This window comes from Scyliorhinus canicula, chromosome 15 (genome assembly GCF_902713615.1).
Source record: "Scyliorhinus canicula chromosome 15, sScyCan1.1, whole genome shotgun sequence".
NCBI classification, from domain to species: Eukaryota; Metazoa; Chordata; class Chondrichthyes; order Carcharhiniformes; family Scyliorhinidae; genus Scyliorhinus; species Scyliorhinus canicula.
In genome coordinates this window covers 56920532-56947047 of record NC_052160.1, presented here as the reverse complement: position 1 = coordinate 56947047, position 26516 = coordinate 56920532, and the positions used below count along the sequence as shown (strand labels likewise).

The 26516-nt window shown below is 48.6% G+C and overlaps 1 protein-coding gene across 1 annotated transcript in view; it reads left to right on the top strand.

Moving 5' to 3' along the window:
• LOC119978477 (cytochrome P450 3A21-like) overlaps nucleotides 1-26516 on the top strand; it is an 88307-nt gene that overhangs the window by 13895 nt on the left and 47896 nt on the right. The window contains exons 3-6 of the mRNA XM_038820138.1: nucleotides 5444-5496; nucleotides 7027-7126; nucleotides 16392-16505; nucleotides 20780-20868. Coding sequence (XP_038676066.1) covers nucleotides 5444-5496; nucleotides 7027-7126; nucleotides 16392-16505; nucleotides 20780-20868 — 356 coding nt within the window. The remainder of the gene's footprint in view (nucleotides 1-5443; nucleotides 5497-7026; nucleotides 7127-16391; nucleotides 16506-20779; nucleotides 20869-26516) is intronic.

Here is a 26516-nt window from a genome sequence, read left to right as displayed (position 1 = left end):
ATGGCATGTCTCTGAACGGGCAGAAAGCATTCTGGTAGGAGAGGGTAAAAAGCCCGAAGTCATAGTATACATAGACCCTAACAACAAAGGCAGGAAGAGCGATGAGGTCCTGCAGGAGTTTAGTAGGTTCGGCAAAAAGCAAAAAAACAGGACCTCCAGGGTTGTAATCTCAGGATTATTCCCTGTACCAGTGAGGCTGGAAATAGGAGGATAGTGCAGCTAAATACATGGCTGAATTGGTGATGTGGGAGGGAGGGTTTCAGATTTCTGGACCATTGGGAAATGGTCAGCTGGGACCTGTACAAGAAGGACGGGTTGCATCTAAACTGGAGGGGCACTAATATTCTGGCTAGGAGGTTTGCTAGAGCTGCTCGGCAGGATTTAAACTAGTATGGCAGGGGTGTGGGAACTAGAGCATTAGCTTAGAAGGTTTAATAACTGAAGGGAAATAGAGAACAAAAATAAGAGAACAGCAACATCACCCTGTCTCTACAAATGCAGAGTGTTATTTGTTTCAACACCTGAAATATAGCAGACAAGGCAGATGAACTCAGACCACTGATTAGTACTTGGAACTGTGATGTTGTGGCTATCACTGAAACGTGGTTAAAGAAAGGGCAGGATTGGCAGCTGAATGTTGGAGAATATAGATGCTTCAGGAGAGATAGAGGGGGATGTAAAAGCGGTGGGGGAGTAGCATTACTGGTTAAGGAAAATATAGCCATACTGAGGGAGGACACCTCGGAGGGCTCATACAATGAGGCAATCTGGGTAGAGCTCAGGAACAGGAAGGGAGCAATCACAATGTTGGGAGTTTATTACAGGCCCCACAATAGCCAGTGAGAGATAGAGGAGCAGATAGGTAGAGAGATTTTTGATAGGTGCAAAGGTGACAGGTTGTTTGTGTTAGCGAATTTTAACTTCCCCTATATTGACTGGGACTCACTTAGTGCTAGGGGCTTGGATGGGGCAGAGTTTGGCTTCTTGATGCAATAAATAGATAGTCCAACTAGGGAAGAGGCAATACTGGACCTGGTTTTGGGGAATGAGCCTGGCCAGGTGGTTGAGGTTTCAGTAGGGGAACATTTTGGGAGCAGTGACCACAATTCTGTAAGTTTTAGGGTACTTTTGGTCATGGATGTGGGTAAGCCTCGGGTTTAGGTGCTAAACTGGGGAAAGGCAAATTACGATAACATTAGGCGGGAATTGAAGAAACTGGATTGGGAGCAGCTGTTGGGAGGGTAAATCAACATTGAACATGTGGGAGCCTTTCAAGGGACAATTGATTAGGATTCAGGAAAGTCACGTTCCTGAGAGAACGAAGGATAAGTATGGGAAGTTTAAGGGGCCTTAGGTAATGAGAGATATTGTGAACTTTGTCAAAAAGAAAAAGGAGGCATTTGTATGGTCTAGAAGGGTGGGCCAGTCAAAACCCTTGAGTATAAAGAAAGAAGGGAGGTACTTAAGTGGGAAATTAGGAAGGGTCATGAAAAGTCATTGGCAAGTAGGATTAACGAGAATATGTAAAAAGCAAGAGGGTGACCAGGGAAACGATTGGGCCACTTAAGGACAGAGGGGGGAATCTGTATTGAGTCAGAGGAAATGGGCGAGGTACTAAATGAGTACTTTGCATCAGTGTTCACCAAAGAAAAGGACTTTGTGGAAGATGATTCTTGGGTAGGGTGTATGGATACTCTGGGTCATGTTGACATCTAAAAGGAGGAGGGTGTTTTAAAAGACATTAAGGTGGATAAGTCTCCTGGGCCTGATGGGATTGACCCCAGAATACTGAGGGAAGCAAGGGAGGAAATTGCAAGGCCTTGACTGACATCTTTGTATCCTCATTGGCTACAGGTGAGGTCCCAGAGGACTGGAGAATAGCTAACGTGGTACCGCTGTTTAAGAAAGGTAGCAGGGATAATCCTGGAAACTATAGGCCGGTGAGCCTCACGTTGATTGTAGGTAAATTATTGGAGAGAATTATCAGGGTCAGGATTTATACCCATTTGGAAACAAATGGACTTATTTTTGATAAGACAGCATGGTTTTGTGAAGGGGAGGTCGTACCTCACTTTTTTTGAGGTGACAAAGATGAGCGATGAGGGGAGGACAGTGGATGAACTTCAATAAAACCTTTTGACAAGGTGCCTCAGACTGGTACAAATGGTGAAGTCACACAAGATCAGAGGTGAGGTGGCAAGATGGATACAGAATTGGCTTGGTCACAGAAGGCAGAAGGTAGCAGTAGAAGGGTGTTTTTCTGAATGGAAGGTCGTAATCAGAAGTGTTCCCAGGGACCTGTGCTGGGGCCTCTGTTGTTTGTAGCATACATAAATGATTTGGAGGAAAATGTAGCTGGTCTGATTAGTAAGTTTGCGGATGACACCAAGGATGATGGAGTGGCAGACAGTGTTGAGGATTGTCACAACAATACAGCAGGACATAAATAAGTTGGAGACTTGGGCATGGAAATGGCAAATGGAGTTTAGAACATAGAACATACAGTGCAGAAGGAGGCCATTCGGCCCATCGAGTCTGCACCGACCCACTTAAGCCCTCACTTTCACCCTATCCCGGTAACCCAGTAACCGCTCCTCATCTTTTTGGTCACTAAGGGCAATTTATCATGGCCAATCCACCTAACCTGCACGTCTTTGGACTGTGGGAGGAAACTGGAGCACCCGGAGGAAACCCACGCAGACACGGGGAGAACGTGCAGACTCCGCACAGTGACCCAGCAGGGAATCGAACCTTGGATCCTGTGAAGCCACAGTGTTATCCACTTGTGCTACCGTGCTGCCCTTTAATCTGGACAAATGTGATGTAATGCATTTTGGTAGGTCTAACATAGAGGGGAAGTATACAGTAAATGACAAAACTCTTAGGAATATAGAAAGTCAGAGAGATCTGGGCGTACATGTCCACAGATCTTTGAAAGTGATAACACAAATGGACAAGGTAGTCAAAAAAGCATACGGAATGCTTGCCTTCATTGGACAGGGCATCGAGTATAAAAACTGGCAAGTCTTGCTACAGTTGTATAGAACCTTAGTACGGCTGCACTTGGAATATTGTGCACAATTCTAGTCGCTACACTACCAGAAGGATGTGAAGGCTTTAGAGAGGGCGCAGAGATTTACCAGGATGTTGCCTTGTTTGAGGGTTTTGGCTATGCGGAGAGACTGAATAGACACAAACTGTTTTCATTAGAGCGACGGAGGTTGTGGGGCAATCTGATAGAGGTCTACAAGATTATAAGAGGCATAAATAGAGTGGATGGGCAGCACTCTTTCCCAGGGTGGAGAGGTCAGTCACTAGGGGATAGGTTTAAGGTACATGCGGCAAAGTTTAGAGGAGATGTGCGAGGCAGGTTTTTTACACAGAGGGTGGAACTGTCCAAACCTTCTGACTCTAACTCAGTTGGAGGCATTCCTGGAGAGTCCCGGGGAGCAGGGGAATTGTTCATCAGAAGTTGAAATCTCCTGGGAAGATCCCGACGGAGGTCAGCGCGCTGGAACTTGTGTGGACTCCTGACACACATCTTGGATCATGCATCCAGTTTCCAATGATTTAGAGACCAGAAGATCTGGGTCTATGTCTCATCAACTTTAAGATCCTCCTTACTACCTATCTCTGGGCCACTCTTTTCATCCTCATGTGTTTTTTTTCAGCTTTGTGTGAATTCTGTCTGTCTGTTTTACGGTGATAATGAACAAAATTAATGGAGTGATTATTACAGTGCCTTCTCCAACCGTGGGACATTGCAAAACGTTTTACAGCTATTGAAGGATTTCTGAAGTGGAATCACTGTTGTAATGTAGGAAATACAAGATCTGCCAGAGAATCAAATGGTCTGCATCCTTCTGGTCCCAACAACATCGCTGTGATTGGTGGTGACTCAATGCAGTCCTGTCAGTGGCTAATGTTGAGGAGCTATCGAGCGAGATGGGGACAGGTTGAGGGGTGTGGGCACGGGAGTAAGTAGGCCAGGAGAGATGGTCTCCAATGGGCCCAGGTGCGCCGCAAAGGTGGAACCCTGCTATCCTGCCAATAGTTTGAGAGTGAGACCAAGCGATCTTTAAAGTTAACTCCAGCTTCTGCCCGCAGCAGAAAACTTGCGGCGGGGCAGGAAGAGGCCCAAAGTGGCCAAAGGACACAATGGGCCACCTTGAAAACTTCCCCAACAGATGTAAAATTGCAATGGGGCTCGGTGGGTGCCATGAATGGCACCTATGGCAATACGCCAATTTTACAACCCACCTGTTTGCTAACCTGCACACAGGGTAAGTATAGAATTATGACTGGTCAATCTGTTATTCTCACCAAACATGCTGGTTTACCTGCTGAGTATTAGCAGCATTTTCCGTTTTTATTTCAGATTTCCAGTGCCCACATTATTTTGCTTTTGTATCCGTATTTATGTTCCTTAACTTCAGAATAATAGAAGCTGATATATTTTTCCTCCTAGAGTAGGGTATTCCCTGTGAGTTTCTGGATTGCAAAGTCAGGGTCAAATGGGTATCAGAAGCCCGCAGTGTGTGGGGAGCAGTCACACCGCAATAATTATCTCTAAATTGGCAATTAATGGCCAGAGGACAGGCTCACCATCCAATTAAGAACAGTTGGTGCATTCTGGAGCCAATAGGAGGCTCTCCAACACCGAAGAGGCAGCCTTTTCAGGTAAGTAATAGGGAGGACGTCTCCATTCTGAGGTGCCCCTTCTTCAACCTTTCAGAGTTCTAAATTTAAAAAATAGGAATAGCAGAAGGGGCCACTATTATCAAAGGTGTGGCCTCTAGATTCAGCTGAAGCCAGGCAGTCAGGGAGGACCTCAAAGACTGCCTGAAGCACTGGTTCCACCAATGTGCTACTGGGAAGATGCTTCCGAGCAACTACACTGTTCCCTGATTACTCCAGTCAGCCTCTGACAATAGGCCTGAGCAGGCCTTTTAATAGGCTTAATTGGCTATCTGCTGCTTCTGTGTAGTTAGAAGTCTTACAACACCAGGTTAAAGTCTAACAGGTTTGTTTGGAATCACTAGCTTTCGGAGCGCAGTTCCTTCATGTGAGGTCATCACTCACCTGATGAAAGAGCTGTGCTCCGAAAGCTAGTGATTCAAAACAAATCTGTTGGACTTTAACCTGGTGTTGTAAGACTTTACTGTGCCCACCCCAGTCCAACGCCGGCATCTCCACATCATGACTACCATTTATGCAATTAGTTCCTCCATCAAATCCACATGCTTTTTGGTAATGCCCGTGAGCCACCAATACATTGGCCAGATGTCGTGAAATTCTACTTCTGCCCTTGTCCATGTTCACTCCCAGCGGGATCTAAAAATTCAGTTCCTAGTTTTCCCACTACAGAATAAGTAATAATTGTTCTGCCTTTTACTAATTATGTGAATACTTTTGCTAATGGTTTTGTTTTCTTCCTGGCCAGGGTATGTTTGGGTTCGATACAGAATGCTACAAGAAGTATGGAAAGGTGTGGGGGTGAGTGCATTTAATCAGCCAGTAATGGGTATAAATAAATGCCAATAAAAAGATTTCCAAAAAAAAATTAATGGGTATGAATGAGTGGATCCACTTCAAAAATGCATTTTACTCCAGTAATGGGAAATTTAGTTTAAGATGTGCTGTACAAAAGGTAAACACAGTTCAAAGGTACAGATCATTCCGAGCAGTCTTGGAATTATTAAGGATTTCTTTTTTGTTTTTCTTTAAATGTAGAGCATCCAATTCTTTTCTTTTCCAAATTTTCCACGATAGCACAGTGGTTAGCACTGTTGCTTCACAGCTTCAGGGTCCCAATTTCGATTCCTGGCTTAGGTCATTTTCTGTGTGGAGTCTACATGTTCTCCCCATGTTTGCGTGGGTTTCCTCCGGGTTCTCCGGTTTCCTCCCACAGTCCATTTCTTCTTCTGCTTCAGGACTATGCCACATGCTAACATGAAGGCGGTGCCATCAGAGCTGCTAATGGGGTGGCGCATCGCCACACGACTGAGCCTCATATGTCCAGACAGTGGAGGGAAGGTCCGCAGTGGACAGCTGCATGCGCCCCTTCGGCATTTTTCGTCTGGCGACACAGTGCATGTCAGAGATTTTGATGATGGAGTAATGTGGGTCCCAGGTGGCATGCTTATATCTGATACAGACACTGGGTCGAGAGTCTAATCAGCATGTGGAGTCTAATCAGCACCCCCGGCATTGGCAGACCCTCGTCCAGATGAGCCAGCACCATTGTTGTCGTCTCCACCTCCATTGGCACCAGTGCCGCCACCACAAGTCCAAGAAGACCCCCAGGACACTGAGATGCTGGATGCAGAAGTTTCCGATTCTGACTCCAATATGGAGGCGCAGCCACCTGCTGCTACCACAAATCAGGGCACGGATACTGATCCGCCGGAAGCGGCACCGCTTAGGTGCTCAACTCGAAAATGATGACCTCCCGTACGTTCCACGTCACCAGAACCTGCATAGACAACGCCCGAGTGCCAACTCCAGGCAAGTAGTACCCAAGGTTCTGCCCGACGGCCTGTCACGGCGGACGTTGTTCCGGACTTCGGGGGGAAGAGTGTTATAACCCTCCTGAGAGTCACGGGGTGTGGACTGTGAGATTTCCCGTGACCTCTGACAAATATGAGCTTCCCCAATAGAGAAGGCGGGACTTCCCCTTAACAAGGGGAGCCCAGCGGACATAAAAAAAACACCAACCCAGATGTGGGTCGGGGTGTGAGTTCTAGATAGTTTTGTTTAATTAAACCTTTTTGTTTTGCCTCCAACACCACTTCCTTGTGGTCACTCTGTCTGGATTCTGTATGCAGCCTGGATTATATATTGCAATTTTAAGATTGGTTATTACTTGTAGGAAGGAAATGTTTACATGTCTGTGATGTCATTATCATGACGGAGACCTTGCTGTCCAGAGCATCCAAAGTTGCAATAAGTTAGTCAAGTCCTCCAGTCAGACTCTTCACTTTATGGCCTAGATTCACTTTCTAACACTTCTGCCTTTTCCTTCAGGATTTATGATGGGCGACTGCCCATTCTCTCCATCATGGATATTGACCTGATTAAAACTATCTTCATAAAAGAGTTTTACACTTTGTTCACCAATAGGCGTGTAAGTATTGACCTTAACTGATGGTTATTTGCTCTTCATTGGTAACTTATTAACTGCCTAGCCCTTGTTTTCTTGATCAGGACATTTAAACTTGTTTTGGTGGTTCAGCTAGAATGTAACTCGATTCCCATGATTTTTTTCTATCTGATGTTCCAATCTCATAACGTGCAGGCCAAAGGTCAGGCAGACCAAATAAAAACTGCAGGTGTTGAGAAGAATATGTTTGATAGGGGAGACCGAATGGACTGATGCTGTAAGTTTATCTCTGATCTCTAGCTCTATCTCTCTGGGTTCAATCAAATTCCCATTGGTTGGCTGTTCCAGTTTGATCTTTGGAGGTTTGGACTGACCCATGTTGTTGAGGTAGAATAGAAGGTGTACCTTGCCCAAGCTTTATCTGACTTGTTGCCTGGAACTTGCACCCCTCACATTGGCGAATGGATTGACAGGATTTCCACATCCTGACTTGTGATGCCTTGGAGAGGAATTTGTGAACAACAAAGGTACAACATCCGGTACGATCTGTGAAGAACCCCAATCACTGATATGTTTATGGAGTTCTGGGTTAGATTGTTCCTTTTTCAAGAGGAGAAGCAAGAGTGAAATGTCCATTTACAATTTCTGATCCCCTAAAGTTATGGGAATGTCGGGTTTGAAATGTATAATTTATTTTAACAATAATGAAAAAAACACAATTTGATGCATTTGGAACACTGCAGCTGATTTATTTTTATTGTGGAGATTAGAAGGACGTATGCAACTCGGCATATGATTTATATTCGTACTCTGTATAATGCATTATAATGATAATAATCTATTGAAATTGAATAGTTTTGTTTGTGAATAGATCACATTTCATTTGCTCTTTGCAAACCACATGCAACCCAATAAACAAGTCCAGGCAAGAGTTGAGTAGCTGTGTGGGTTGTACAACTGCCTCCTCCTCATCATTGTACTAACTCTCCTCCTCTTCTTCCTGCCTCCTCTTTCCTCCACCTTCTTGTACTCCTGATGCAAAGTACTTGAGGCAAGCTGTTCAGCGTCTACAATTTCTGCCAGGTGAAATATTCCAGGATTTATGTGTGGTATCCCAATTATAAGCGTGGAATTTATCTTATATCTCATAGCATCAGGTGAAACTAGGGCAAGAAAACCTCCTGCTGGTTACCACCTACAACCCTCCCCTCAGCTGATGAATCAGTACTTCTCCATGTTGAACACCACTTGGAGAAAGCATTGAGTCATAGGGCACAGAATGTATTTTAGGTGGGGGCCATCAATGTCCATCACCAAGAGTGGCTCAGTATTATAAATACTGACCAAACTGGCCAAATCCTAAAGGACACAGCTGCCAGACTGGATCTGCGGCAGGTGGTATGGGAACCAACGAGGGGAAAATGTACTTGACCTCATGCTCACCAATCTCAGAAGCACCTGTCCATGACAGTTTTGGTAGGTGTGACCACCGCACTGTAATTGTAAAACAAGGTTCCTTTTTCACATTGAGGATACCCTCTATCATGTTGTGTACTGCTACCCCCTTGCTAAATGCGATAGATTTAGAACAGATCTAGCAACTCAAAATTGGGCATCCATGAGGCACTGTGTGTCATCAGCACCAGCAGAATTGCATATAATTATAATATATAACCTCACAGCTCAGCATATCCCCACTCTCCCGTTTCTATCAAACCAAAGGCTCATCCCTGGATCAATGAAGAATGAAGGGCATCAATGAAGGGTGTGCTGGGACCAGCACCAGGCATACTAAAAATGAGGTGTGAACCTGATGAAGCTACGACACAGGACTACTTGAATGCTAAACAGCAAAAGCAACATGCAATAGACAGAGCTAAACATTTGACCAAGTATGGCATCAAGGAGCCCAAACAAAACTGGAGTCAATGAGAATCAGGGGAACATTCTCCACTGTTTGGAGTTTGGAGTCATTTCTGACAAAAAGGAATATGGTTGTTGGAGATCAAACATCTCATTCTGTGGACATTATAGCAGGAATTCCTCAGGGTAGTGACTTAGGCCCAACCATCATCAAATGCTTCATCAGTGACCTTGCCTCCATCACAAGGTCAAAAGTTTGGATGTACAGTCATCAGTGAATAATGTTCAGCACTTTTTGTGAATCCACACATACTGAAGTAGTGTGGCCATATGCTCAAGACCTGGACAACTTTCAGACTTGGGCTGATAAGTGGCGATGAACATTTGTGCCACACAAGTATCGGGCAATGATTATCTCCAAAGAGCGAAAATCTAACCATTGCCCCTTGGCATTCATAAAAACATTGAAAATAGGAAAAGAAACCATTCAGCCCTTCAAGCCTGCTCTGCCATTCATTATGATCATGGTTGCTCATCCAACTCAGTAGTCTAATCCCGCCATCCCCCCATATCCTCTGATCCCCTTTGCCCCAAGCGATAAATCTAACTGCTTCTTGAAAACATATATTTTGGCCTCTTCCACTTCCTGTGGTAATGTATTCCACAGGCTGACCATCTCTGGGTGGATTCTCCCAAAATGGGGCTATGTCCCGACGCCGGCGTAAAAACGCTGGGGTTGCACTCCGGAGTTTCCTCAAAAAAAATCAGTCGATTCACTTACCTTCAGGGGGCTAGCAGGGACCCGGAGTAATTCACACAGCTTTAGCTGCAGATACAGGCCCCCGCACTTCCGGTTTCGAGTCCGCGGCCTGCAGTGGCCATGCCAAATGCCATGGCAGACTCGGACCGTGGAGGGAGCTCTGAATTGTAGGACCCCCTGATTGGCCACGCGCCCTTGCATCGGACTGGCCCGATCTGTGCCCGATCGCAAATGCGATTTTGGCGCGGGGCTGCGGAGAATCCAGCCATCTCTGTCCTAAATGCTCTACCCTGTACTGTCAGACTGTGACCACTGGTTCTGGACACCCCACCATCGGGAACATCCTTCTTGCATCTACCCTATCTAGGCCTGTTAGAATTTTATAGGTTTCTAAGGAAATCCCCCTCATTCTTCTGAACTCCAATGAATACAATCCTAACCAATTTAATCTCTCCTCAGACGTCCAACCTGCCATTCCAGGAATCAGTCTGGTAAACCTTCGCTGCACTCCCTCTAGAACAAGAACATCCTTCCTCAGATAAGGGGACCAAAACTGCACACAATATTCCAGGTGTGGCCTCACCAAGGTCCTGTATAATTGCAGAAAGCCATCCCTGCTCCTGTATTTGAATCCTCTCACAATGAAGGCCAACATAACATTTGCCTTCTTTACTGCTTGCTGGACCTGCATGCTTACCTTCAGCAACTGGACACCCAGGTCTCATTGCACATTCCCCTCTCCTAATTTATGGCTCTTCAGATAAACGATTGCCTTCTTGTTTTTGTTACCGAAGTGGTTAACCTCACATTTATCCAAGCTATACTGCATCTGCCATTCTTTTGCCCACTCACTCAATTTGTCCAAATCACATTTAAGGATCTCTGTATCCTCCTTACAGCTCATCCTCACAACCAACTTTGTTCACTCATCTAAATAATAAATATATATTATGTATAGCTGGGATTCCAGCACCAGTCCCTGCGGTACCCCACTAATCACTGCCTACCAATTTGAAAACGACCCGTTAATTCCTACTCTTTGTTTCCTGACGTCCAACCAAATTTCTATCCATCTCAATACACTATCATTAATCCCATGCACTTTAATGTTACACATGCTAATCCCTTTTGCAGAGCTTTGTCAAAAGTCTTCTGAAAGTCCAAAAAAAAACACATCCACTGGCTCCCCCTCATCAACTCCACTGGTTACATCTTCAAAGAATTCCAGTAGATTTAGGGGCAGCACGGTGGCATGGTGGTTAGCATAAATGCTTCACAGCTCCAGGGTCCCAGGTTCGATTTCCGGCTGGGTCACTGTCTGTGTGGAGTCTGCACGTCCTCCCCGTGTGTGCGTGGGTTTCCTCCGGGTGCTCCGGTTTCCTCCCACAGTCCAAAGATGTGCGGGTTAGGTGGATTGGCCATGCTAAATTGCCCGTAGTGTCGTAAAAAGTAAGGTTAAGGGGGGGTTGTTGGGTTACAGGTATAGGGTGGATACGTGGGTTTGAGTAGGGTGATCATTGCTCGGCACAACATCGAGGGCCGAAGGGCCTGTTCTGTGCTGTACTGTTCTATTTGTCAAGCATGATTTCCCCATCATAAATCCATGCTGACTCTGTCCGATTATAGAAGCCAACTGTTTTATAACACACCTAATAGGTAAAAGATAGCTAAATATTAAGCCCCTGTCTTACTAAATGCCCATTTTAAATTCACTCATAACCTCAGGTCATCTCAAAACATACAGCTTACAAAACAGCATGACACAGCACAAATTCTACAACATAAAAACACATAATTCAACAGAAACACAGAAGAACCTGATAGATTCAAACAACACTTTGACAAGACAGTGTCCAAGGACAGGGCAGGCTCCATGGCAACAGCATAGCAATGACATGGTAATATCAAGGCACCATTGCTCTCAATGTTGATAACAACTAAGTCAGCAAGAAGTCAGTTGAGGCCGGTTATGATAACGGCATAGAATCGCATTCCATAACACATACAAGAATTCATTTATGAAACATTTCAAGTTAATGTTGCACATTAAAGACTGACAGCTAACTGTCAAATCAAACTCACTTGATTTTAACCCAAACCAATTAGGATTACATGGGGGTTTAGATAGATGACTAAAGATTGACATGATTTAGTATAACCATGATAGTCCGTACGGCCATCTTTTTCCTGGATCATTCTAAACTTTGATCTAAACTATTCTCTATCTCTATATTTTCACTTTTCCACTCTAACTCTTGAAGTAAATGCAAGCTGTTTGCCGTAAGCAAGAAAATCATTTCTGTATCATTTGAAAGTTAAATTGTGTACGAATTACTTCTCTTTGAGTCCTTTTGCATGCCGGACTTAGTAGAGAATAAGATTTCAGTGATTCTCAATTGTGATCAAATAGAAGACAATAAACAATTATTATTTGCACCCGAGAAGTGTTAACTGAAATTTCTACTGAGTTTTAGTGTTCGCAAGTCCCACTAAATCCGCATGGTAGATCTCTACACCAATCCTGCCACTGTTTTCTAAATGCTCTGTTATAAAATCTTTGATAATGAATTCTAGAATTTTCCCATTACCGACATCAGATGTACTGGTCTATAATTCCCTTTTTTTATGCCTACCTCCCTTTTTAAATAGTGGAGTTACATTGGTTACCCTCCAATCCGCAGGAACTGTTCCAGAGTCTATAGAATCCTAGAAGATGATCACCAATGCATCCACTATTTCTAGAGCCACTTCCTTAAGTACTCTGGGATATACATTATCAGGTCCTGGGGATTTATCAGCCTTCAATCCCATGAATTTGCAAACACCATTTCTCTACTAACATTGATCTCCCTCTCACTAAACCCTGTGTTCCCTAACATCTCTGGTATTTTATTTCTGTCCTCATTCGTGAAGACAGAGCCAAAATATGCATTTAGTTGCTCAGCCATTTCTTTGTACCTCATTATAAATTTCCCTGTTTCTAACTGCAAGGGGCCTACACTTGTCTTCGCCAATCATATTCTCTTCCCGTACCAAGCTTCAATAGCAGGTCAGAGGCTGGGCATTTTGGGGATGGTAACTCACCTTCTGAGTCCCTGTTCACCATCTACAATGCACAAATCAGGAGTGTGATGGAATACTCTCCATTTGCCTGGATGAGTGCAGCTCCAACAACACAAGAACCTCAACATCACCCAGGGCACCCCAATCCTGTTTCTTATGTTCTTGCATGTATACCATCATTTAGTTACATCATGTCTCATCTTTATCTCAACTCCGTTTATCTGCTTTTCTCCATCATACATTGGTACCTTTGTGTAAATATCAATCTGTCTTATAATCTATAGAATCCCTACAGTGCGGAAGGTGGCCATTCGGCCCATCGAGTCTGCACCAACCTTCTGAAAGAGCACCCTATCTAAGCCCACTCCCCCACCCTATCCCTGTAACCTCAACTAACCTTTTGGACACGAAAGGGCAATTTAGCATGACCAATCCACCTTACCTGCACATCTTCGGACTGTGGGAGGAAACCGGAGCATCCGGAGGAAACCCATGCAGACATGGGGAGAATGTGCTAACTTCATACAGCCAGTCACCCAAGGTCAGAATTGAACCCAGGGCCCTGGCACTGTGATGAATGAAAAATGAAAAAAATGAAAATCGCTTATTGTCACGAGTAGGCTTCAATGAAGTTACTGTGAAAAGCCCCTAGTCGCCACATTCCGGCACCTGTCCAGGGAGGCTGGTACGGGAATCGAACCGTGCTGCTGGCCTGCTTAGTCTGCTTTAAAAGCCAGCGATTTAGCTGAGTGAGCTAAACCAGCCCCTTCACAGTCCTTTCAAATTCGCACACTGCCTATTTTAGGGGCTACCGGGGAGGCACGAGGACACACCCAATATGGCTTTGGGTGAATTTCTGGAACATTTCAGGAGTGGTAAACAGGGGATAAAATTCTCCGAAGACCTGCGTGACGCCCATTTCCGGCGGGCAAAAGCGGTGCGGATGACTCCGGCGTCGGGGCCTTCTTTTAAGCCGTTAATCTCCGTTCCCGAAAGGGCCAGCAGCGGACTGACGCGATACGCGTCAGTTTCACCCGCTGCGGAAGTGGCGCGTTGCGAGAGAGAGAGGGGACGGGTACCGGCGTTGAGAGGAGAGGGGGGGGGGTGTACCGGCGTTGAGAGGAGAGGGGGGAGTACCGGCGTTGAGAGGAGAGGGGGGGGGTACCGGCGTTGAGAGGAGGGGGGGGGGGTACCGGCATTGAAAGGAGAGGGGGGGGTACCGGCATTGAGAGGAGAGGGGGGTGTACCGGCGTTGAGAGGAGAGGGGGGGGTACCGGTGTTGAGAGGAGAGGGGGGGTACCGGCGTTGAGAGGAGGGAGGGGTACCGGCATTGAGAGGAGAGGGGGGTACTGGCATTGAGAGGAGAGGGGGGGGGTACCGGCGTTGAGAGGAGAGGGGGGGGGGGGGTACCGGCGTTGAGAGGAGAGGGGTGTACCGGCGTTGTGAGGAGAGGGGGGGGGGATACCGGCGTTGAGGGGGGGGGGGTTACCGGCGTTGAGGGGGGGGGGTACCGGCGTTGAGAGGAGGGGGGGTACCGGCGTTGAGAGGAGAGGGGGGGGGATACCGGCGTTGAGGAGAGGGGGGGTACCGGCGTTGAGGGGGGGGTACCGGCGTTGAGGGGGGGTACCGGTGTTGAGAGGGGGGGTACCGGCGTTGAGAGGAGAGGGGGGGGGGGTACCGGCGTTGTGAGGAGAGGGGGGGAGGTACCGACGTTGAAAGGAGAGGAGGGGGTGGGGGTACCGGCATTGAGAGGAGGGGGGCGTACCGGCGTTGAGAGGAGGGGCGGTACCGGCGTTGAGAGGAGAGGGGGGAGTACCGGCGTTGAGAGGAGAGGGGGTGTACCGGCGTTGATAGAGAGGGGGGGGCGGCGTTGGAGGGGGGTAGGGGTGGTGGGGAGGGGGGGTAGGGGTGGTGAGGGGGGTAGGGGCGTTGGAGGGGGGTAGGGGCGTTGGAGGGGGGTAAGGGCGTTGGAGGGGGGTAGGGGTGGTGAGGGGGGTAGGGGCGTTGGAGGGGGGTAGCGGCGTTGGAGGGGGGTAGGGGTGGTGAGGGGGGTAGGGGTGGTGAGGGGGGGTTGGGGTTGGGGTAGGGGGCAGTGGCATGCAGAGGGGGGGGCGACGGTGCGTTGGCCCCGGGCATCTATCGCCCCCCCCCCCTCTGCACGCCACTGCCCTCTACCCCAACCCCCCCCGAACCACTCCTACCCCCCTCCAACGCCCCTACCCCCCTCCAACGCCCCTACCCCCTCCCCACCAGCCCTACCCCCCTCCAACGCCGCCCCCCCCTCTCTCAACGCCGGTACCCCCCCTCTCTCTCAACGCCGGTACTTTCCCCCCCTCTCTCTCAACGCCGGTTCCCCCCCCTCTCTCAATGCCGGTACCCCCCCCCTCTCTCAATGCCGGTACCCCCCCCTCTCTCAACGCCGGTACCCCCCCCCTCTCTCAACGCCGGTACCCCCCCCTCTCTCTCAACGCCGGTCCCCCCCCTCTCCTCTCAACGCCGGTACCCCCACCCCCCCTCTCTCAATGCCGGTACCCTCCCTCTCTCTCAATGCCGGAACCCCCCCCCGCTCTCTCAACGCCGGTACCCCCCCTCTCTCTCAACGCCGGTACCCCCCCTCTCTCTCAACACCAGTACCCCCCCCTCTCTCTCAACGCCGGTACCCCCCCATCTCTCTCAACGCCGGTACCCCCCCCCTCTCAACGCCGCAACCTCCCTAACCACCCCTCAACCCCTCCCTCAACCCCCTCTCTCATCCCCCCCTCTCAACCCCCTCCCTCCTCAACCCCCCCCTCAATCCCCCCCATCTCAACCCCCCCTCAACCCCCCTCCCTCCCCCCTCAACCCCCCAACCCTCCCCTCAACCCCTCCTCAACCCCCCCTCTCAACCCCCCCTCTCAACGCCCCCTCAACCCCTCAACCCCCCTCCCTCCCCCCTCCCTCCCCCCTCAACCCCCCCAACCCTCCCCTCAACCCTCCTCAACCCCCCCTCTCAACCCCCCCTCTCAACGCCCCCTCAACCCCACTCCTCAACCCCCCCTTCCCCCTCAACCACCCCCAATCCACCCGCCCAATCCACCCCCCCCAATCCACCCCCCCCCCCAATCCACCCCTCACCAACGCCGCTACCCCCGCACTCGATGTAGGTTACTGAACGGCGTCAACCATCATCAATGGTTGACGCCGTTATAAACCTACTGTGATTTTCGTCGACGTGACCAGACTTCGGCCCATCCGGGCCGGAGATTTGTTGACATTAAAAATTAAATGACATCCCGCCGGCGCCAGCTGTTCTCAGAGGCTGCCGGCGGGATTTGCACAACGCCGGTTTTTGGCCGCTCGGAAAATTCAAAACCCGGCGGGAGCGGGAATAACGCCGCCGCCGGCCAATTCTCCGACCCTGCGTGGGAGCACAGAGATCTTATAAAATTTTGCACTTTTCTCCTTGTCCTACAAGGCTCCATTCAATCTTCCCCCAAGCTAACCCTCCTCATAAAGCCTGAACACACTCTGTGCAGTTTCAGCAGAAATAGATTCTGAAATAGTGTGTCATTAAACCTGATATGTCATGAACAATAATATTAAGACTTCTTACCTTTTCTGTAGAACTTTGGTCTGAATGGGCCATTTGAAGAGTCTGTTATGGTTGTCGAAGATGACCACTGGAAGAGAATCCGAAGTGTGCTTTCGCCAAGCTTCACCAGTGGGAGACTGAAAGAGGTAACGGACCCCCATCCCACTCCCCAGTAGATTGACTCCTTTATCTGTGCTTAAGGTGTATTGACAAGTGAGTAAGATACAAAGTCAAAAAAACTCAATTTACTTCTCCTGATGGTGGGAGAAAAGATTCTGATACACTCCGAAGCATTGAAACATCGGGCAAAATTCTCCGTCCTCGATCGCGGCTGGGATTTTCTGGTTCTGCTGGAAGTGAATGGAGTTTTGGCTGGAACACCAAACTTTCCATTCTCGTTCGCAACGGGTCCCGCGACGGATGAGACTGGAAAATCCCGTCTTTCAGGTGTTAAAATAGAAAGCAACACATTTATATTTATCTATTAATGTCAACAAGGTTCTGCGGTGATCAGACTCCATCTTCCCTCCACTTCTTCATCATGTCCGGAATGCTTCAAGAACGTTCTGAGAATCTAGGCTTAATATTTTTGTAGTTTACATGAAAAATACATCCACATTACCAATTCTTACCTTCATATAGTGGGTATACGATACGTTACAGAGGAAAACTAAAAGAAAATCAGCAGCTAATCCTTGTTGGGAAATTTGCCTGAAATATTGGCATATAAGTCGGCCTACAAGAAAACATTTAAAGACAGAAAGTTCCAGATTGTGGGGCTGAGGTGACTAAAAGCTCTTGACATGTGGGTGAAGGGAGGGTGGGAGTGAGAATAGACAGAAGGCCAGAGTCGACCCATAGAAGAAGATTTAAGTAAGTCAAGTAAAGGGTGGCATATGGCGCAGTGGATAGCACTGGGACTGCGGCGCCGAGGACCCGGGTTCGATCCTGGCCCCGGGTCACTGTCCATGTGGAGTTTACACATTCTCCCCGTGTCTGCATGGGTCTCACCCCCACAACCCAAAAAGATGGGCAGGGTAAGTGAATTGGCCACGGTAAATTGTCCCTTAATGGGAAAAGAAAGAATTGGGTACTCTAAATTTATCTTCTTTTTAAATGTGACAAGGAAGTATTCAATGAATGGCCTGACACTGGGAAGTTCTGAGGAACAAAGCGATCTTGGAGTGTTTGACCATAGATCACTGAAGGCAAAAGGGCAGGTTAATAGGTTGGTGATAAAAGGCACATTGGACACTTGCCTTTATCAATCGAGGCAGAGATTACAAAAGCAGGCAGGTCATGTTGCAGTTTTATAGATCTTTGGTGAGACCACAGCTGGAGTACTGTGTGCAATTCTGGTTGCCACATTATAGGAAGGATGTGATTGCACTGGAGGGGGTGCAGAGGCGATTCACCAGGATGTTACCTGGAATGGAACATTTAAGTTATGAAGAGAATCGCTTCTTGGCCTTCTAACTAAGATGAGCGTGAGGTCAGGTCAGGTGTAATGCCTGGATCTGGTATGGCTCTCTTGTGAGGACCATGAATTGGATTCCAATTTGAATTGTTTTTTGGAGCAGACAAGGAGCTGGGTTAGGGGTTTGCCCCTGTCCACACTCTGAACTCTGGCTTGGATTGTTTTCGCTGGAGCAGATAAGACTGAGGGGTGACCTGATTGAGGTGTACAAGACATAATCCTGAAAGGATAATGCCCCTCATAAGGACCAGATGTTCTCCTTAGTTGAAGGGTCAGTCACGAGGGGATACAAGTTCAAGGCGAGGGGCAGGCGGTTTAAGGGAGATTTGAAGAAAACCATTTTGCCCAGACGGTGGTGACGGTCTGGAATGCGCTTGCTAGACCCTGACGACCTTTAACACTCTGAGAGTTGCAGACCAAGAACGGGACGAAGGCCTCGCTCCCTGACCTTGCCTGTTCCTGTTTAGATAAGTATTTTAGTCGTTTAGTTTAGAAGTAACTTAGTCTCTTTAGCGTATGCATGTGTATTTATTATATTTGTTATAATAAATATCAATCGTTTGAACTTACTAATCGGTGTACAGATTTATTACTTTGAACCTGACCTTGATATACTTGTGAGGTGTCTAAATACGGCACCTGGCGACTCCGTGCATAATTACATACACAGAGCTGTAGTAGTGTTAAGCACACGGCCTTTAAACGGAGGCGTGTTAATACACTCCAATAAAACGCGTAATACACTCAAGTAAAACGTGCAACAGAGACCGACTGAGTATTTTGCTGCGATGCTGGCGGAACTATTGGGGGAGGGGGAGTATCCCTCCCGATATGAACTGGATCGGGCTCATCGGTCATGGGGGCCTGTACCAAAGGCGAGTGAGCCGCCAAGGGTAGTGACTCTGTGCTTCCGTAGGTACAGTGTGAAGGAGAAGGTCCTGTGCTGGGCCAAGCAGAAGCGGGTGGTGCAGTGGGCTGGAGCTGGTATACGTGTATACCAGGACTTTACGAAGGAGCTGGCGAGGAGGCGGGCTACTTTCAACCGGGTGAAGAGGGCACTGTACATTAGCAAGGTGCAGTGCGGCATTGTATATCCAGCGAAGCTGAGGGTGACGTACAAGCTCAAGGACTTTTATTTTGGAACGGCAGAGGCAGCGGAGGAGTTTGCAAAGGCAGAAGGACTGTGGCAGAACTGAGAAATTGAGAAATGGCCACGTACCAATGTAACCTCATGACTGTATTTTCTTTTTTTTTGTTTGTTTGTTTCACTGTGTGCGGGTGTATTGGCTAAAGGAGCCGATGTATATATTTGGACAAGGGAAGTGATGGGAATTTCACTCGAAGTAAGGGCTCTTTGGGTGGAGGTGGATATGCGGGGTTTGTGTGCTGAAAGGGGATTTTTGGGCTTTCCCAGGGTCGGGCAAGAGGGAAAGGGAGCCGGGCGGGGGCCTCCGCGCTGGCCGGTCTAAGCTAATAAAGGAAGTAGTAGCAGGGCATTTAGAGAATCATAATGTAAACAGGCGAAGTCAACATATTTGTGAAAAGAAAATCACGGTTGACAAATCTATTAAGAGTTCTTTGAGCAGGGTGGATAAAGGGGAACCAGTAGATGTAGTCTGCACGTTCTCCCTGTGTCATCGTGGGTTTCCACTGGGTGCTCCGGTTTCCTCCCACGTGGCCCGAACCTGGAAGCCCCCTCCCCAACCTGGTAAAGAACCCCCCCTTACCCCAGCAGCGCCTGATCCCAGGCAGTGCCAACCAAGCAGTGCCAGCCTAGCACTCTGGCACTGCCTGCCCAGGTGGTACTGTAAGGGTTCCAGGGGTACTGTCAGGATGCCAGGCTGTTAGTACCAAGGTTGCGTGGGTGCCAGAGGGAGATCCAGACTGCCACCCTGCCCCCGACCATCCAGGGGTCTTCGATGGCTTGAAAGACCCCCCCAGGTGCTGTGTGGACCAATATAAAACAGCGCCTGGCGAGGTTTCCCAGCCATGGTCGCTGAGGGTAAATGCGTCAATCCTATAGTTAAATGAACTGTATGGCTCATTTAAATATTCTGATCTAACTCATGCCCATGAGGGTGAGATCCACATCATGACATCTCGCGAGATTTACAACGTCAACTCGACACCAAGTTGGGCGCAATGAGTCCATTGAAATGTGCCCCCGATACAGAATTAGGTAGGTAGGAAAGCAAGTTGTGAGGGGGAGTCTGTAAAAGGAAATAGATAGGTTAAGTAAGTGGAAAAAAATTTGACAGGTGGAGTATAATGTGGGAAAATGTGAGATTATCTCCTTTCAATTTGGGTCTGCTTCAAAAAAAATGCAAACTTTGAAACCACAGATTCCATCAAAATGCACGCCTTCAAGCAAGTGTTTTGAGAAGGAATTTACTAATTTTCAGAGAGATTCTAGATTATTTGGTTTGTCAACTCTTCAGAAATATGAAATAATTTTCCAGAAGCAGTCAACAAACCAGGAGAAAAGTGAAGTTATTATAAAGGTGTTGAAACTGAGGAATATGGGCTACGATTGTCTGTCCTTTTGCAGAATTCCCTGGTCCCGCCGGCAACACAGCATTCCTCCAGGTTTCCCAGCGATGTGGGAAACAGTGAATCCCACTGCCAGCGAACTGCTCCCCACCTCCCGCTGCCGAGACAAATGCAGCTGGGAGGCCAGAGAATCACACCCATACCGTTTCAGTGATAGTCAAAAATTATTCAGTCTGGGAATGAAGTGTCTATTCACATTTCAACTGAGTCAGAAGGTCATTCAATGGACATTGGCAAGTGCCCACTGCTCAGAATTTGGCAGTGTCTGGGCACAAGATTTGGAGACAGGAGGTCATGTGATGAAAGTAATCCAGGAATAGGTATGACCATATTTGGATACAGACTAGCTTTGACATCCTGAACAATGTTTACCCTTTTCTTTCCCCTCTCCAGATGTGTCCAATAATCCAGCACTACACAAGGAATCTTGTGAAAAACGTAGAAAAGAAAACAAAGCTGAATGAATCTGCTGACATGAAGACGTGAGTAATTTGTCTAATTGCAGATCTGTGAACACTTCCATCCCTTCCTCGCCCATTAAATCATTTTCACTTTGCTCCAAGGTCCTTCTGTTTCTCACTGGTCTGAAATCAATGCAATGTTCGTTTACTTTTCCATTTAACTTGCTGATTATCCTGTATTAACCAGTTATATCTGTTTATCAGCTGGTTGTGATGGGACATTCTAACTTTTTACTGCAACTCATGAACTTACAGCTTCCATACTGGACTACCAAATTTATGTTTGTATTCTACCCTCATGAGGAATTTAAATGCTTCCTTATTTCCCCCTGTCCTGGGTAACCAAATTGTTCTCTAGATTTTTCCAATGTCAACTAAATTGTTTTCTGTGTGAATGAACTGTTGTAATAATTGCGCCAATTTAGTTTTTCCCCACCCCGTCCTGCCCCGTGTTATCGGCTCTGGAGAGAAAGTGGAGAGAGTTTCAGAAAGGTGTGTGTTGGGTCGCCTATCTGAAATAATCTTGCTGGAGACAGGGTCACACTGGTATCAGATACCCCCATGGCAGTGATGGCCATTTGGCCCATTGAGTTTGCACAAAACCTCCGAAAGAGGACCCTACCTAGGCCCATTCTCCTACCCTAACCCTGGAACTCCATCTAATCCTTGAGGCACGAAGGGGAAATGTAGCATGGCCAATCCACTTAAGCTGCACATCTTTGGACTGTGGGAGGAAACCCACGCAGACACAGGGAGAATGTACAAACACCGCACAGTCATCCAAGGTCAGAATTGAACCGGGTCCCTGTTCCTGTGAGGCAGCAGTGCTAACCAATGTGCCACCCTGTTTCTTCTTTTCTTCTCAAGTGAATAAATTGATCTCTAGATTTCCCCATGTCACCTCAAATTATCTGTGGGATTCAATTGCTGTGACAACCTCCTTTGATTTTTTTTTTCACCCCCCCCCTTTTTGCTCCATGTTCCAACATATTGGGGCAGCATCTATTTTGAAAGGTCATTTGGACTAAGGGGAGCTGTTTCAGTTTTCATCTGTTTAAACACACAAGCTGGAGGACAAGGTGTTGGATTATCTCCTCTCCTTCAAGATTCACTAGTTGAGCACTACTGTTTGAGCCTTATTGCAGTCTGCACAGAAATCCCTTTACAGTGGCTGCCAATTTCACACCAGTTTTCATCTGAATAATCTGCATGTTTTAAAAAGTATATAAACTGCAATTGGGTTCTGTCACACCTGAAGGCATACAAAAATGTGGGCTGCCTTGCAGGCTACTTCCAGGCCACACCCCGTGCTGGGCAGGGAACTAGTGCCATGTGTTCATCGGTAGTGTGTGAAGAGAGTGAGCTCTGATTGTGGTGTCAGTCAACTATTGTAGCTGAATTCTGGACCACGCAGGTCCACCGAACTATCAGGTAAATATTGGTGTCATTAAAATATTAGGGAAATCCAAGAAATTGGAATACATGTGCTGATAATGTTTTGGTTCTATATTTTAAAACTGTGGGAATATGTGAGGTAATAAAAACAGGGACAGACTGACTGTAAATGGAATAAATGCATTTGGTATGTCGATTAGTTTAACAGCACTGTAAATAGATGTTTACTTAAGGCAAGTTAGTAATAATAGAGACAGAAAATGAATCAATTTGAATAATGTTGTTACGGGTTCAAAAGAAGGAATACAAGGTGTGAAAACGAGGTATCATAGGAGAGGAGCATAAAATGAATTTACTTTGTTTTTAAACTCTTAATAGCTTAAATCCAGAGATGAAGGTAATTAAGTCTGGAGGAGTGTCTGGAGGAAGAGTTCTAAATAAATTAGATTCGATAAGGAAAAGATCAAAGGGAAAGAAACATATTTAAGGACATAGTGAATCTTGAGCGGGAAGATGTGTTTTAAGACCTCAGCCAACAGCAGGAAATGTCTGTGAAGAAAGCCAGATTTATTTCAGAAACAACCCCAAAGAGACATAACGCACCATGTGGCAGCAGTTACTGGATGTTTATAGATTTTAAAATCTGTAAGGTGTTGTAGAACAGTTTGGGAAGAGTTAGCTATAAAGGTAGTTAAGATTGTTTAAATTGTTTATATTGATACTGTCTAGCCATTGTCTTATTTTAGTGTACTTTAGTTTATTTTATTAATAAATATTTATTGTTTTAAAATCATTGCAAAAGTCAGGGTCATCATTCTCTGGATTTTAAACTTTCTTCACGTTCTGCCAAATTGCAAAAATACAGTTGAGGGCAGTTGTTTCACGTTTCCCTTCTGAACAATTTGGCATTTACCATCAGCCGTATCCTGAACAGAACACCTGTATTACTGCCAGGTGAGGAAATTCTCACTAGCACTATTTAAAAGACCAACCATCTAACATACAGGTGAGTTGCTTTTGACTGTCTTCTGCTTAGCTGGACTTTGTGGAAATACTGGGCTTTGTGCATGGGTGGTCATTCAAGGAAGGTATTTTGCCACCTACTGTCTGCATGAGGCTGCCGGGCTAATGTTGCACAGCATCTGAATCTGCAGCACAATCCACGGAGCCACAGAGAAAGGAAGCTCTGCAAAGATAGAGGGGGAACAGGGCTCTCCACAGAAGGCTGTACCCACCACAGTATTTCTTAGCCAGGAGCAATGCCTGAGGTGAGACAGCTTCACCAAGGAGATGGTTAGAGAACTGTACAACCCCCTTCAACGTGACTTGGAACTTGCATCAGGCTGTTGATGGCACTACCAGTGGCATTAAACTTAAATGGCTTCTTTCATTGATTCATGAGATTCCAAATTGCCCTTGAGAAGGTGATGGTGAGCTGCCTTCTTGAACTGCTGCAGTCAATGTGGTGTTAAAATACCCACAGTGCTGTTAAGGAGGGAATTCCAGGATGTTTAACACAGTGACCATGAAGGAACAGGCATATAGTTCCAAGTCAGGGTGATGAGTTTCTTAAAAGGGAACCTCCAGGTGGTGGTGTTCCTATGCATCTGCTGCTCTTGTCCTTCTAGATGGTAGTGGTCGCCAGCTTAAGGAGACTTGGTGGGTTCCTGCAGTGCAGTGGTACACACGGATGCCACTGTGCGTCGCTGGTGGAGGGCAGGACCGGCCCAAGGTACCGGCAACTCGGGCAGTCGCTCGGGGCGCCATGTGCTAGGGAGCGCCAGAGACTTGGGTCCCGCGCATGCGCAGTTGGGCCGGTGCCAACCAGTGCATGCGCGGTGGCCGCCCTCCCCCAGGGCGGCCCCTTCCGACCCCCCCCCCTCCGTCCGCCGCCCCTCCGTCATCCGCCCCCCCCGGCCCCGCCCCCCTCGGCCCCGCCCCCCTCAGCCCCACCCCCCCTCGGCCCGCCCCCCTCGGCCTCGGGCCCCCCTCCCCACCCGGCCCCCCTCCCTGCCCTCGGCCCTGCCCCCCCCGGCCCTGCCCCCCCCCGGGCCTGCCCCCCCCCCCCCCCCGGCCCTCCCCCCCCCCTCCTTGGCCCTGCCCCCCCCCCCCCCCCCCCCCCCCGGCGCCCCCCCCCCCCCCCCCCCGGCCCGAAGGGCGCCGAAGTTCAGCTTGCCCGGGGTGCCAGCAACCCGAGGGCCGGCGCTGGTGGAGGGCATGAATGTTTGTGGATGTAGTGTTAATCAGGGCGACTGCTTTGCCCAGGATGGTGTCGAGCTTGTTGAGTGTTGTTGGAGCTGCACTCATTCAGGCAAGTGGAGATTATTCTATTACCCACCAGACTTATGCATTTTAGACAGGGTTTGGGGAGTCAGGAGGTGAGTTACTCTCCACAGGATTCCTAGTCTTTGTCGGTCTTATAGCCAGGTTGTTTATTTGGCTGGACCAGTTGAGTTTCTAGTCAATGGTAACCATCAGTATGTTTTTAAGGGCATTTTGGGTTCACCATCCTTCCCTGTACTGTTCCGCAATGCGGCCCAACATGCGCCGCATAAAACCCGAATCGTCCCAATTTGGGGCATAGACATTCACCAGCACCACCCGCTCCCCTTGCAACTTGCCGCTCACCTTCACATACCTCCCTCTACTCTCAGCCACCACCTTTGGTGCCTCAACCGACATCCTTTTTCCTGCCCTGCCCCCCCCCCCCCCCCCCCCCCCCCCCCCCGATTATTTGCATCCAGCCCCGAATGAAACACCTGGCCTACCCAGCCCTTCCTCAGTCTAACCTGGTCCGCCACCTTCAGGTGTGTCTCCTGGAGCATAGCCACGTCCGCCTTCAGCCCCTACAGGTGCGTAAACACCCGGGCCCGTTTGACCGGCCCATTCAGCCCCCTCACATTCCAAGTTATCAGCTGGATCAGAGGGCTCCCTGCCCCCCTCCCCTGCAGGCTAACCATAGCCCGTCCCCTGCCCGCCCCAGGCCAGCTCGGCCCCCCCTGCATACTCCAGCTTCTTCCTGGCCATTTCAGCAGCAACCCGGTACCCCCCCCCCCCCCATCCCGGCTAGGACCCCTCCCAGCTGCGTTACTCCCTCCGTAGCACTCCCGTGAGCCAGCTAACTTCTGCTGACCCCGGCAGCTCCCACCACACCTCCGGCCCCTCCCAACGTGGGGCTACTTCTCCTCCTCCAGACCCATCAGCAGACCCTCCTCCTCCTCCTCCCGCTCTTGCGTGGGAAAAAAGCCCGCGCTTCTCAGCTCCGACCCCGCCCCCATCCACCCTCGGCGCGGGAAAGAGAAGAAAAGCCCGCGCTTTCCCTCTGCCCGACCCCGCCCACGCAAAAAAGACAGCACCCCACCCGCCCTAGAAACACACACAACCAACTTAAAACAGCATGAAACAGCATAAAACAGAGACCCTTCCCACCAAAAGTTAACACAATTATTTACAAACCCCCGACCCTCAGTCAGAGTCCAACTTCTCGGCCCGCACAAAGGCCCACGCCTCCTCCGGGGACTCAAAATAAAAGTGGCAGTCCTTGTAAGTGACCCACAGACGTGCTGGCTGTAACATGCCAAACTTCACACTTTTTCTGTGGAGCACCGCCTTGGTCCGGTTGTACCCGGCCCTCCGCTTACTTCCCTATACTGTTTGGTAGCGTTGAACCAGGGGGTCTAGTGCTGCCCGACTAGAGTCTTTTCCCCACAGTTGCCGTTGCTGCCTCGGAGGAGGGAGAGCTTGTGACTCGCAGGGTAGAACAGTGGTTAGCACTGTTGCTTCACAGGGCCAATGTCCCAGGTTCGATTCCTGGTTTTGGTCACTGTTTGTGTGGTGTCTGCACGTTCTCCCCGTGTCTGCGTGGGTTTCCTCCGGATGCTCCAGTTTCCTCCCACAAATCCCGAAAGACATGGGGCGGAATTCTCCGCACTCACGACGGGACGGGGCGGAGAATAGCGGGCAGCGTAAATTTTTACAGCCACGCTGGTCCGACGCCCTCCCGCTATTCTCCCCCCCCCCCACGCCCGCCTCCCGACACGAATCGCTGCCCGCCGTTTTTTTACGGCGAGCAGCGATTCACCCCTGGCCGATGGGCCGATTTCCAAGGCCTTTACGACCGTTTTTATGAACGTAAATCACACCTGGTCTGACCGTTCGTAAAAACGGCCGTAAAGTCCCGATCTGGGGAACCATGGCCCCGATTGGCACGGCAGTACCACGGCCCACGGTGCCATGGGCCCGCGATCGGTGCCCACCGATCGCGGGCAGCGGGT